General features: G+C 41.5%; 1 protein-coding gene across 1 annotated transcript in view; it reads left to right on the forward strand.

The window, feature by feature from the left end:
• UBTD2 (ubiquitin domain containing 2) overlaps positions 1 to 15,069 on the forward strand; it is a 110,049-nt gene that overhangs the window by 47,912 nt on the left and 47,068 nt on the right. The window contains exon 2 of the mRNA XM_075009672.1: positions 10,011 to 10,247. Coding sequence (XP_074865773.1) covers positions 10,011 to 10,247 — 237 coding nt within the window. The remainder of the gene's footprint in view (positions 1 to 10,010; positions 10,248 to 15,069) is intronic.

A 15,069-nucleotide genomic window follows, 5' to 3' on the forward strand; every position in this document is an offset into this window, starting at 1 on the left:
GTTTCCTGCGCCACATGTGCGCAGTGGTGCCTCCTTGGGCTATTCGTGCACACGTGTGGCGTGGGCCCCTCAGTTTTTTCTCTACCATCCTCTGCAGCAGACAGAGCCCTCACTTGCACTGTCTCTTAAAGACAAAAGAGAGTTCTTGTTCTACCCTTAGCCATTCTTATCCAAGTTATCTTTCCTGTCAAACTTTAACAAAACTAAAAAAGTTATGTTTAGTGTAAGCATTTAGTTGCTGCATCATCCCCATGCCACGTTCTCCTGGCTGCGTATGATGCGCAATGTGCAGGGAAACCATGCCAGCCTGTGATGGCCACGTGTCCTGCATTATGTGCCTGGTGAAGGTCATGAAACCCAATCCTGCACCCAGTGCTCCAGCCTCCCAGTGATGGCCAGGAGAGACCAAGCCAATAGCCTCAAGACTTATCTTTACGAAAAGTCCCTCCAACCACCGGTCCCAGAGCATCCCTCTGCCAAAAACACTACCACAAGAGACCAAATGCATGGACTCTGCACATCCCTCTACTTCAGTCAGCATCCCAACCAGCAAGGTGGGCACTTTCCTCATGCATTCCTGGCCTCTGGTGCCATCTTCACAGGCCACACTACTCAAAAGGGCTGCCGTGATGCCCCTGGCACTATCGAAGCCAGCATCGCTCAAGCAGGTGCTTTTGGAGCCGAAATGTCAGCATTCAGCGCCTCCAACGCTGTCAGCACCATCGGCTCTGCCAGCTTCGGCTGCTTCTACTCCAGGCATAAGCGGTCATCAAAACTGAGAGCCCACCCTCGGTGCTGGAGACAGAGCACAGTTGGCACCGCTCGAAGTCTCCAAGCTGTTTGCACAAGGCACCAGACTTAGCACCACACACATCCAGGTCCGAGGCACCCCCTCCCTCTCACATGGCACTGGAGAAGGCACCGAAGCGCCACCGGGACACCTCTTCACCTAAGCCTATGACGTTGGAGCACAGTATGGCATCCAAATGGTGCTGCAAAGACTCTCCGCCACAGGCATACACAGAACCAACTTCAGCACCTCCCCGCTCACTATACCGTATATCCCTGGCACCGCCTCCATCTCCGTGCTCATCTAGGTGTTCGAGGTTCTCATGTGGTTCAGGATCCAAACCACCCACCGCGGGAATGGGCAGTTCTGACTGACAGTGTGTCTTTTCATTGCAGCTCTCCAGTCCCACACACTCCAACTGTGAAAGACATGCCACCAATAATGGTTTACCCACAGCCAGCCCCATCACGGTTGGCACATCACTGTCCATACCCACAAGAGCCTGCTCCTCACTGGCCACTTTGGCAGCCATGATCACCACATTCCCATGCTCCACCAGCACCATCCACTGTGTCCAGAGATACTATTGCAGCAACCCACCACATCAGTGACATATCCCCTGTCGCAGCATTCTGAAGCAGAGGACTCCCTCTTGGAGGGTGAAGACAGGTCCTTCACCCAATGATGCCGTGGGCTTTGTCTTGCCTCTCCCTACGGATGACTCTCAGGCCTTTCCGGAGTTGTTTTGGCGGGTGGCCCAAGCTCAGGAAGGAGACCTGCAGGAGGTTCAGGTCAAACAGTACAGGCTCTCCACATCCTGCAGCTTCCAACCTCCTCCAGAATTGCAGTGCCAATGCTCAATGTAATAATGAATCCCAGAAACGTCATCTGGCAGATGCTTGTGTCTGGTGTGCCCACGAACAACAGGGCAGATGATCAGTATTTTGTGGCCTTCAAGGACACAGAAGTTTTATTCACCCATCCACAACCAAATTGACTGGTGGTCGATGCAGTCTGGAGCAAGTTGTTTTGTCTTCGATTGCTTCTTCCGTTCAAGTGGGTCAGGCAGTTCTGTCGACTGTAATCGTTACTGGGCTCCAAACCCCCTCCAAAGTACGACTACATCTTCATAGTCACCCAGAGTGGAGCACCCCTTGGGACACCACTCGAAGAAGAGGAAGTTACTCACCTTGTGCAGTAACGCTGGTTCTTCAAAATGTATGCCCCTGTGGGTACTCCACTTCCCTTCCTCCTTCCCCTGCTTCTTCGACACTATCCTAATTCATACACACAAGGGCTCAAGACTATGGTTGTACAGTCAGCTTTATTTTTGGCATTGCCTACCTGTTAAGTGTTTGACTTTGAAAACTGAATACTCTCTTAACGTGTGGGATTTTTTTTTGTAAATTTTCTAGATTTTTTTTAAAAAAGCAACAGGAAAAATAAAGTGTACTTTAAGGGAACAGCAAAAGGCATGTGACACCATTACAGCACTCCACCCTGTCAAATTCTAAGTTTCTGTTGCAAAGAAAAGAGTTCCTGGGAGTAGAGCTTCTCAGTGAACTGTATTAAGAATATTTTCACATGAACAAATAGTGTTTTCTCTTCCGAATCTCCATCTGAGAAATGATCAAACATTTTTTTTTCTGGAATTTTCAGGGGCTGCTGGGGAGCATGAGACAGACATCATCAAGCATGGAAAATTGGAGCTCATCTGGTTAATATTTGGCAAAATTATAAGCAATTAAGAATGGGGTGGTGATATGGAATGCAGTGAGCAGCCGCAACCAAGGATTTACTACTTGTACTGATTCTAATGGTGAAAATATATTTTGTATATATTTTATGATTGTTTCTCCACTTAAGGACTGGTCCTCTTTTTTTTTTTTCAATAGGCTGTGTTCATAATCTGATTGGACAGTAAATTCTTAGGGCAAAACCATTGTTATTTGGTTGCGAAGTGTCTCAGACCTGTTGTGCTCTGTCAGCAAAGTTGGAAGTCAGAGCTGTACACGTGTAAAGTTGTTTCATTTTATTTGTGAAATTCACTGACACACGTTTTGGGCTTTAGTCTGGATAGGTTTATTCAAAAATCCATGATCAACAGTGCAAGCAGCTGCACTGAATGAGTCAAATTGAAGACAATAAGGGGGAAAATACCTTCATAATCATCTGCAGAGGGTTGGAAGCTTTGTCCTCCAAAAATAAGATTCTATGGCTATGTCTGCACTAGCCCAAATATTCAAAATGGCCACGCAAATGGCTGTTTCGAAGATTACTAATGAGGTGCTGAAATGCGTATCGGGCGCCTCATTAGCATGCCACCAGCCATGACTCTCTGAAATTGCCACTTTTCGCTGCCGCACAGTTCGTCCAGACAGGACTCCTTATTGAAAGAACCCCACCAACTTCAAAACCCCTTACTCCTATCAGCGGACCCACTATCAGCAGATAGGCGTAAGGGGATTTCGAAAATCTGGATGAGCTGCATGACAGTGAAAAGTGGAAATTTTGAAGAGCGGCGGCCAGCGGCATGCTAATGAGGTGCTGAACATGCATTTCAGCACCTCTATTATCTTTGAAATGGCTTATTTGCATGGCCATTTCGACGATTTGGGCTAGTGTAGACACGACCTATAACTTGCAAAAAGTAGAGTTTTAGGATTGCAGTCTTCTGAAGGGTTCACTACTGTCCAAAATATAAAGCAGACCTGATGGACTACATGTTTGTGTGGTGGTGAATTCTATTTATGGGGCTGTTTTGTCTGATGTATTCACCTTCAGCATGTTAATGATGCAGGACAATGGCTTAATATTTATAACTGAAAAACATTTTTACTGAAGAATTAACATTTTTGGTTTTGTGTGTGTTCATTTGCATGCAGATGTGGAAGAGAATATTATAGTAGCTGTATAAGCTTTTAGCCAGAAGGCTTAGAGGAAGAGATTAACATTTCACATCTGAAGTTGCCAGATGTTCCTACTATAAATCATTACTGGCACCCCGCCCCTCACTAGTTCGCATTCTAGATTTCCCAGTGTCTGGCTTACTGGTTTCCACCTCATGCTGCTTTTTGAACCCTGGGAAATTCACCACACTCTGGTAATTACTTAGAAGGGACAATATGTTTTGATGGATTTTCTGTTGGGAAAATATCCTAAACAGGATTTCAGTGTCTTTAGTAAGTGTGTGTGTGTGTGTGTGTGTATAATGTGAGAGTGGTGGGGGGTGGTTGTCAGGGTCCCCGTGATTCGTGATGTAATTGAAATATGAATGCTGGCTTTGATTCTTGTGGGAGGGGTGCATCTTGAAATGGAGCTAATGAGAGCAGATTAATACCAGAGGGTAAGGAATGCTTCTCATGTGCTTGCAGTGACTCCTCACACCATTCTAGGAACAGCATTGACAGGGTTGAAGGAAAGTCCCATCTTATCCTCCATTGAAAGAAGGCTTCTGTGACAAAGGGTCTCTGGGGAAGAGGGAGCAGTACCTGCTAGCCGTGGGGAAAGAGGACCTTTCATCCTTGAAGATGGAGTGATATACACGTGATACATTGACTGTAAGGCCATATCTACACTAGCCCAAATCTTTGAAATGGCCATGCATATGCATATGCATGGCCATTTTGAAGATTACTAATGAGGCACTGAAATACATACTCAGCGCCTCATTAGCATGCCGCTGGCCATGGCACTTCAAAATTGCCATGTTTCACTGCCGTGCGGCTCGTCCAGACAGAGTCCTTTTTGAAAGGACCCCCGCCAACTTCGAAATCCCCTTATTTCTATCAGCAGATTAAAGGTATCAAGCAGGAAGAATGGAAATCTAACATAAGTGACAGAGTTTCCAAACAGATTGTCTATTTTCTGTCTTTTGTTGTTTTAAATACCCATCTAAGTTCAACAGGGTGAAGAGAGGTCAATGTCAAATTTATACGTATTGGTCAAAATACAGTTGGCTGCACAAAGATATTTAGTCTACATCTACACTAGTCCAAATCTTCGAAATGGCCATGCGAATGGATGCAAATGGCCATTTCAAAGATTACTGATGAGGCGCAGATCGGATTAAGGGGATTTTGAAGTTGACGGGGTCCTTTTGAAAAGGACCCCCGTCTGGAAGAGCCGCATGGCAACAAAATGCGGCAATTTCGAAGTGCCGCAGCTGGCAGCATGCTAATGAGGTACTGAATATGTATTTCAGCATCTCATTAGTAGTCTTCTAAGTGTCTATTTGCATAACCATTTCGAAAATTTGGGCTAGTGTAGGCGTAGTCTAAATGTCTGTGTGCAGCAAACTCTTGACCAATGCATATAAATTTGACATTGACCTCCCTTCACCCTGTTGAACTAAGATGCATATTTTAAAAAAAATAAATAAATAAAATAAAAGACACAGAAATAGACAGTCTGTTTTGAAACCCAGTCACTTACGTTAGATTTTGTTCTTCCTGTTTGATAGCTTTAATCAGATGTAACTTCAACATAAAAATGAAAGAAGCCATGAAAGAAAGCCATGGCTAGCTCATGTTGTTTACTATGTCATGATAGTTGTGGTAGCTGTGTACGTCCAGAATATGAGGAACACAGTGGGTAAGAAGATCTTTTAGTAAACCAGCTTTTGTTGGTGGAAGCAACACAGACAAGCTGAGCTCCATTTATGTGAGAAGCTTGTATCTGTCTCTTCTGCCAACAGAATTTGGTCCGATGAAAGATCTCTACCACTTTGTCTCTGCCTATAGCTTGACTGTTCTGCTCATATAGAAGAAACTGGGCTGCCTTGTCAAGATCAACTTGTTCTAGACTGGCAGTTACTTTAGGTAGAAAGATCAGATCATCCATCCAGCGCAGACTAGTTTTGGGGCCAAGGAGGGTGGGGGGAACTTACGTGAGTAGAGGAGAGGGGGAACAGAGTGGCTGTTCCTACACTGTAATACGCTATTGGATTGTTTGCAAAGACCACCACGTATTTGCAGAAAAGGACACTGATAAAAAAAATGCAGAAGGTACTTCTAGCGTCCTTTCATAATTAATATTTGGGAGAGGAGGGAGATGGTCCCATGAGATAAATTATCATTTGTTGGTTTATATGCAAACACAGATTAGGTTAGCTAATGTTAAAGCAAACGTGTACTGACCCCAAACTGCCTGTGTCTTGCCAGAGGCCATACAGGTTGAACTTCTCTAGTCTGGCACTCTTGGGACCTGACTGGTACCAAACAAGGGAATTAGCTGAACAACTGGATGCCAATATTGTCTAGCAGGATTACCAACACTTCCCCAGCATACTGGGCCCTTAAAAGACATTTAGGGGTAAATTAGAGCTAAATAACAGCAAAGAACACTCAGAGCCAGGATTGGTGGCTGTAAAAAACTTAATGAGACCATGGGGAAACTTGGCCACACCCAGGATAAGTGGATATCTGGCTAAATAAAATCATGCCGGACTACAGATATTGCCAGACGAGAGAGTGGCAATAGAGCGGTGCAGCCACTTCTATGAAGAATCTGTGTTCCGACTACATGTCTAAAAATTACTCTTCCATTGGCCTTTTAAGTTTATCTGGTGAGATACGTTTTCATACATTGTCCGCAAACCACTTTTCAAGAAACAATTAAAGTTTTCAATTTAAGCTTGTTTATTTAGCCTTTCAGAATCTGCTGCGTAACTGAGACATGCATCTGTTTCGTCTGAACTGTGTGTGCCACCCTTTTTCCACACAGAGCCTTGGTTAGTTTTTAGCTGCACGTGCTCATAAAAACCTGGAACATTAACATCTGAGCTTTGCAAGCAAACTCAGTATTTATTCTGTAAACTGTTAAGTTTGCGGTTTTTAAAATCTGGTAGATAGCACTTCCAAATCAAATGGTACTAGTCCCATCTTAACTAAAAGCAATTAATGTATCTGGTCAATTAAACATCTGAAATAATACCCATTTTGGAACGGCAACACAACCTGTGTGCTGAACTGCGTTGGCTTTCTCCTGGTTTCATTCTTGCCATTCATTGATTCTGCATTATCTGTCTTAAGGCTTGTCTACACTGACAAGTTTTGTCATGGAAAAGTGTTTTGTTTACAAAATTGCATGACCATGCACACTGCAATGCAATTTTTGTTTGTTGCAAAAAGACCCCCATTTTTTTTTGACAAACTTCCGGTTCCATGAAGGGCTGTGTTGTTTAAAAATATGCAGTGTGGTGTTCTGTCTTGGATTCTGGCCTCCAAAATGTGGCCCACAATTTCCAAGCAGCTGCTGTGTTCAGCATTTTGGACTCAGCTGCCCTGAAGCCAAGTGACCAGCTACCTGCCCTGCTCCTCGGCAAAGTCCACAAAACTTAAATCCCATTTACTACAGCATGCGCATCTGGGCCTAATCATTGCTGGTTTCCCTAGTCCAGAAGCAACAGTCTACCCTGTATAGCTGTCTGAGTGCTAAATGCAACAGCAGGTTGCCACTGTCCCTATTGTGAACACTGTCAGGCTCCTCTGCGTCGTCTTCATCTGTGAGCAACTTCGAGATAATCTCCGCTGCCATGTGTGAGGTCTTAATGATAGTTAACAGAGCAGGCAAGGAAAGTGTGGGATCCATTCTTTTTTGCTGCAGATGCCAGAGTGCACAGCAGAGAATGGCAGTAGGAAAAAAATATAAAAGGATGCTAGAAATCCCAAACAAAGCATGGATGGAGGGTCAGGGCTGAGCTCCCACCAAGCCTGCTGATGAAAATTGGATCGCATGCCACTCTTAGCACACGTGGTGGGGTTTGTCAACCCCGGCGTACACATAACTGTAGGCACAACTCACATTTCTCCTGATTTTTTTTTTTTTTAAATCTGAAGAACATTTGCTGAACCTACATATATTATGAAATGCCACCTTGATGTCTGAAATGTTTAATTTTATGAATTAACATCTGAAAACATGAATGACATTTTGAATTCATGTTTCAAAGAGGTATGGCATTGGTGGTGTAAAGTCAAAATATAACTCTACTATCAGTTATCTTGGTGTATTTCTTCTTTTTTGAAAAATCATGTGTGGGGATATAACTCTTTCTGCAGCACCATTACAGACAGTGAGTAAATCTGCCGCCTTAAATGCATCCTGTTTGACATCTGAAGTCATTTAAACACTCTCCCTCCACCTTCTACCAGCAATGGAATGGGCATTTCATTATCATGTTTTTTGGGTTTACTTGATCAGAGGCCATTTGGCTTTCATTGTACAGATCAGAGGTAACATATTAGGTCTTTTACTGCCTGCCTAACCAGTGATGTTTTTGGTTCTTCCACAATATAGGTTGAACCTCTCTAATCTGGCACCTTCAGGACCTGAACAGTGCTGGAAGAGAGAGTTTGCCAGACTATGGGAGGTCAATATTGTCCAGCAACGTTACCAATACTTCCACTGTTTATTGGCCTCTTAGAAGATGTTTAGGGGTAAATTAGAGCTAAATAACAGCACAGAACGCTGTCAGCCATGAGTAGGGGCTGTAAACAAATTTTATGAGATCACAGGAAACTTGGCCACATCCAGAATAAATGGTTGCCCAGCTAACTGAAATCATGCCAGATTTTGGATGAGAGAACTCCAGATTAGAGAAGTTCAACCTGTACTAGAAATGTAAAGGCTGCTTCACTAAAAACATGTCAAAGGAATCTTCCCACCCTCGTAGGTACTGGTCTCCTAAACTGACTGATAGACTTGTGTAGACTAGTGCTTAGAGGACATAAACATGTAATAATCCTCACCAATCATATGCCTGAGCCCCACATCTAGAATAATGCAGTTCAGCCACAAGCATCCCTAAGTTTGGCTGGAGAACATTTGTTCCCTTTATGAACGCTGTTTTACATGCTCAAGTCTTGTGGTATTTGACCAGGATAAGGGTTCCCTTCTGTTTTTCACTGCCTTCCCAATCTGCTGTCAGGGGAAATGGTCCATTTTGACAAGGCTGCTGTTGCTGGTGATGGATTCAAATACTGCTTCTTTTGTTTTAAACTCCTACTGATACAGAGGCTTTTTCCCCCACATGAGATCATTTCCGCCAAGTTCCTGCCCTCTCTATAGTTCAGATTGTTTTACTAAAATAAATAAATAAAAACAAGATCATTACATGGTTTCACACTTGTACAATTTGTAAACAAGGCAAAAAGTCCCAAAATAACTGTCCCAGATTTTTAATATACTCTATGAAATATTTAGGAAAAAACTCTATTAACCCTAAATACTTATGTGGTCCCAACTATTGTAGTATTAGAGTGCTTAGGAAGATGGGGACATTTTTAGGCTTCCAAAACAAACAGGGTTCTTTCATGTTAGTCTTAATAACTATTCTGCTGGATCAGCTGCTTACAAACCCAAAGGGATAATTTGTTCGAGAACCATTAAAGACTATGTGGTTCACCAAAAGGCTTAAGAACTGAACAAGCAGTCCTAATATTATGTCAAGAAAAGTTTATGGTTCCTTTTTAGCAGTCTTTCTGTCAAACAAATATTGCTGTAATTAAAATGAAACGAACCTCAAATATTTCATGTAAATGAAGTATCCACTATGGGAAATCTTGTAAAGTTATACTACGTCTGTAGAGATTTTTGCCTGGACTAAGATCTTAGCTTCGGAATCATAATTTCTTAAAAAGCTGAATAAATGCAAAAAGGGAAATAAGACGTACAAAAAGGACAATAAAAATACTTTGTTTTGTAAATTCGTACAGTTAGTTAAGAAGCATAATTTGTACAGACCTCACAGCCAGCAGAATAGAAAAGAAGGTATTTCCTCTGTGGCAGTAGGATGCCATTAGTTAATATGCTTTTCTCACAGTATAGCTGCTGTAGCAGGCTGAAAGATTTCTGCTGTTTTATGAATAAGTCATGTAGGCTGTAGCAGATGGCATAAAAAGTGAAGATACAGTTACCAGGGGAGCATGGAGAAGAGTTCAAGGACACACAGGAAATCTTTAGACATTTAGAGAGGCAAGTATAATTGGACAGTGGAAGGGAACCCTCAAAAAGAATTAGAGTAATATCTGATGTGGGATAGGGGAGAATTTTGAAATGACCAGAGAGCCTTAAAAAAGGAATTACAGCTCTGTACGAATCATGTGCAGGATTGGAGAGCTTACAACGAAACAGATTTTCCAGGAAGTTGAAGCTGCTCCTAACTAAAATATAACCAAGTTGGCTTTAGTAATATGTTTGTAACTTTTTTTTTTTACAGTTGCTTTAGGTCGTAATCAGCCCTTGAAAAAAGAGAAACCAAAATGGAAAAGCGATTACCCAATGACGGATGGACAGCTGCGCAGTAAAAGAGATGAATTTTGGGACACAGCACCAGCTTTTGAAGGCCGCAAGGAGATTTGGGATGCCCTCAAGGCTGCTGCACATGCGTTTGAGAGCAATGATCATGAACTGGCACAAGCAATCATTGATGGTGCAAACATAACACTACCACATGGTAGGTTTGTCTGAGATGGACACAACCTGAGCAAGAATAGTAACAGGGTAAATGAGAATGGAAGGCTTGTGAGTATAGTTTACCATCTGGGAATAAATTTCTGAGACATGCAGTATCCTAGAAATACTTGTTTGTTGATCTGACTGTAATTATCAAGTGGTCTTTTTTTCAGTTTACAGCATGGAGCTGGAAGAAATCAGAATTTTGCTGGGATGCAAAAGGGAGCTGACAACGTGTAGATTGGGGTCAGCAACCTTTTCAAGGTGGAGTGCCCAAATTTGACCTCTGTGTAGGGTCCGAGTGCCCATGATACTTTTTAAAGTCACTAATAGTCCTACTTACAGTAGCTTTGTTAATAAATAAATAATGATGCAGAGCTTTACTGTTTAGGTGGTGGTTGGTAGCATTAGCTGGTCTTTTGCTAGTCCACGGGCTGCATGACTTTGAGCAAACTCCTGGGGGAGAAGGTGCGGGGCTGAGCTCCCACCTGGCATGCCCATAAAAATCAGCTTGCATGCCACACTTGACACTCATTCTGGTGGGTTGCTGACCCCTTATGTAGATCTTTATAATTAGCCAAGCCTTAATGGTTGCTGTTTCAAATGTGTATTGACACCTGCAATAAGATCATGACATGCAAAGGCACATTGTGTTTCCAGAGGTTACTTCAGAACACCCCCAGTTGATTCCCAGTACAATTTTATTGTACCTTCAAAAGCCACATCTTCTAGACCATCATATTTGTATTCTGGTCAACAGGATAATTGTATATAACAAATTTCATGATATTTTGATTCTTTGCTGGGGAAGAACATCATCAAAATCATCTAGTAGTGTTTGGAAACTGCTTTGAGATCTTGGATGCGCCTATTTTATTGATATTTTTTGTTTTTAAACATCTGCTTAGCTTGTAGGTTGACTTCTGATCTCCTTGTGAAGTTGTCTTCTTTCCTTACATAGAGCACTCAATATAAGAAATAAACTGCTTCTCCTGTTCATTATTTTTAGCTTACTAGGATTTTGTTGCTTGCTAGGTTTGTTTGGGTGTTTTAAGTTTTGTTGGTGGTAGATGCTTGAATACCCACTTCCAGGAAATCAGAAAGTATTTGAAGTATCTGATTGAGGATTCAGGAAATATGGAGAATAGGATCAAACTGGACCACAGACTTCGAAGTTTGCATGCTCTGGTTAGGCTCTACTTTTAGTCTCCCATGTGTAAGATGGAATGATGAAGGCAGCGTATGCAATTCTGGCCTTGTTTTCCGTGTAGTGTAAATTCACAATACAACCCAAAGGAACGGAAGTGAAAAGTGGCTATCTAGGAGCTTCACTTAACCTGGGATATTGTATATGTTACTTTTGGGAGGGATCATGTTCACACCTAATTGACTTCTTGAATCTATTTTGTTTCAAGCTTCAAGGTCCCTAGTGAAGTTCAGGTCCTCTCCTGTTATGTTTTGGGGGCTTTTTTTTTAGCTTTTTTTGGTTTTGGGCTTCTCTGAGTTTCTCCTGCTGTAACCTGCTGTATATGATGCAGCTAAAAACACTTTCCTAAATGCATCATTATGTTTGCTTCTCAAGCTCACTCTCAGCAGAATTAGTTGGATTCCTTGAAGGTTGTTGAGATTTGGAAAAAATTATTAGGTAATTTTCCCCCCCAAGATTCTCTGACTATCCATTTAATGCACCCCTCCTGGAAACAAACAAATAAAAGGGCTTTCTGTGAAAACATAACCTGTTGCTTTGATTTAAAACCCAAATGAATTAATATAGCTGTCCTTAATTATAAAGCTTAAATTCAGATTATATGTCTCTAGAAAAATCCAAAGGCAATCATTTTCAGAGTTTTTCAGTGTTATACAGGACAAAGGAGAATCCAAGTTCCCTTTTGATAGAAACATTCCACCAACCAGGTATCAGAAACCAACCAAATCTGAGACAAGAAAAATATTCCTCTCTCGTGCCTGGTACAGTGGTCCTTATTCTGTCTGCCACCGCCCTCTTTATAGAGCGTGCTTCCCTAGCAGAAGGAACTTCTTCAGCTCTAAACAGACATTTAGCAGTTCCATTAGGCAGATTTCAACTGAGCTGTGGTTGGTTATGGTTTCCAACTGTCCACATTCTTCATACCCAAGAGGAGCAGTGTTCTGAATAAGTAGTTTGTGTGAATAGGAAAGAGTCAGAACTGCCTAATGTGGTACTGATTAATATCTCAAAGGCCTCTCTATATATTTGCTTTTCATTCTGTGTCCCACTATCATAAGCAAGCTCCTGTGCTTGATTCTAAATTCTGTTGCAACGCTTCCTTGGTTTGCATGTCCATGCTGAGTTCTGTAATAGTTTCTGTTAAATTCTAAAATGGGTCATGATGAAATGAGGTGTGGTTGAACTATCTCATTTAATGTTTTGTTATCAAGTAGAATTTTACTGTGCCGCATTAATTAAACTCCAGTTTAAAAAAAGACTAAGGCCCTGAAGAATAGGGGCCCTTTCTTAATGTGTGTGTAAAACCCAGCACAATGCAGTGCTGATCCTGGTTGAAGCTTCTGGATGCTACCATGTTTTGATTAATTATTTATATTATAACAGTTTTAGAAAATGAAAGCTTAAATCCAGGAGCGCATTTCTGCAATCAGGTGGATTCTGTGTCAAATTCAGTGACTGGCTTATATAGGACACTGATCATGAGCTATTTTGACAGCATTAGGTCATATGTTTGGTTTAAATTTTGCATAAGGATGCAGATGAATTTTCACTTTCAGATGAAACTTTAGACAGCAGGCCATGCAAAAGGATGGGCTGACATGTTAGATCTTTGCCATCCTAAAAATAGGACAGAAGGCCAGAAAGTGTGGGGAAGGATTCTGTAGGGGTGGGATGGTTAGCAAGTTGCTGGGAGGGACAGGGCTGTGTGTAGATATCCATATGTGTGAATGCTTAATTGTGTATTTATACGTGTCATCATAAATCATAGATGTCCCTGTACCAGCCCAGTGCCTTGCACACAGATGGTTTGCGGGGTATATACATATTTATATGTACGCAGACACATATTTTAATACTGGCATTCAGCGGGTAATGCTGTGGAATAAAGCCTGCTATAGGGAGGCTGAAGCCTGTTTTCTGAGGCCCATACTGGAAGTGTTGCACACAGAACATTTCTGAAATGTAGGCATTAAAATTGCATCACATGCACACTGTTGCCCAAAATAGTATATAATTTTAATGCTAACTTTCAGTTACAGGTAGTCTGTAGTTACAGAAAGTTTAGCATCCATGTCACGTTTCAAGGTGAGAAGTTTTTGATCTTTACGTGGAGAGCATAGTCAATATTAGACTGTCAAGTAAACTGCTTCTCCCTCTCCCCCCGCCCCCACGTTACCCGGTTGTTTTCTGGTATGCCAAATGTCTTCCCAGGTGGTGTTTCAGTCTGTGCCTTGAACAGCTGGGAGCCTTGCTAGTTTGAATGACCTTTACATCACAAAGCAACATACTTACTTCAGAAATTAATATCTCTGCCAATTGTCAAGAACCTGGTGTCTTACATCAATAAATTATTAATGGAAATTATTTCTATTTATAGGTTTAGTAATCTGTTATTCATTAATTTAGCTGGACTAGGGGAGGGAGATCATATTTTAATTTACGAGTGCTTCAAATAACATTTTAAAAGAATGCATTACTCACAAGAAATCAACTACAAAACTCCCAAGATTAGTCTGGAAATGAGCAGTTAAGGATCGCCCCTTCTGCCGCATAATCTGCCAGCACTCTTGCCTGATTTGATTTACACTGTCCAGCCATCTTTTATCTTGCCTTCCTGGGTTTGCTTTCGGGTTCCATTCAATGCTTGGCCAGTCTACTATCTTGCAACCCGGATTCTGAAATCGGGGAGCATGGCTCTGTGCCCCTCTCCTTGTTCCTCCAAGGCTCCACTTCCTTTATTCTTTTCCTTCTACCTGTCTTTACAAATACTGTCACCACCTCCAGCCAGCAGCTTCTGCGAGACAACCTTGGATTCAGTAATAGTATATTTATAAAGTTTTATTTGTATTTTAGACGTCTCTGTACATTTAAAGAATTATGTCTGTTAGTAATTTTCCTGCACACACACGCCTTAACCCAAAAATATAAAACACTAAAAGATACTGCTCAGGAATGCCAGCATGACAGAATGGAGTTTAGTTTGTAGTATTTCACATATATAATTCAGAAAAATAGTAACATTTTTAACTCTTTAAAGCAGTATGGCCTTAATTGTGTACCATGACTATTTGAATTTAATGAACAGCACTTTTGGCATTTTTTTCATTGCTATATATAGAGAGCAAATATATAGAGAGGCCTTTGAGATATTCAAAGTATACAATAGTTAATGGAGGTCATGGGAAATTTGTGTTTATTAGAAGATTGCAATGTTGCTGTAACGGTTTTCAGTACATGTTGTGAGTATTTTGTGTGTGTGTGTGTGTAAGTGTAAGTGTAATTGAAATCTATCTTACTAGGACTACCTGAACGTTGTGGCTTGGTATTTTCTGTAGTATGGAAATTTTTTGTGTGTTTCTGTATGCAATAGACCTAAGAAGGCTGCTCTACTAAGTCCAAGAGCATTCTGTTCAGGAACAGTCCATGTGTTGTAAGAAAGTGAATTCTGCACCAGTAGTACACAGAAGGGTTATATCATCTTATCTATATATTTGCCTTGTTTTATAACACACTGTGTTAAAAATATTAGCAAAGTCAGTGCAAAGATTTGTTTATATGTTCTATATACCAAACACAAAATGTAAGTCAATATGTGTATATACTTAAAATATTTATA

The sequence above is a fragment of the Carettochelys insculpta genome, chromosome 15 (genome assembly GCF_033958435.1).
Source record: "Carettochelys insculpta isolate YL-2023 chromosome 15, ASM3395843v1, whole genome shotgun sequence".
NCBI lineage: Eukaryota > Metazoa > Chordata > Testudines > Carettochelyidae > Carettochelys > Carettochelys insculpta.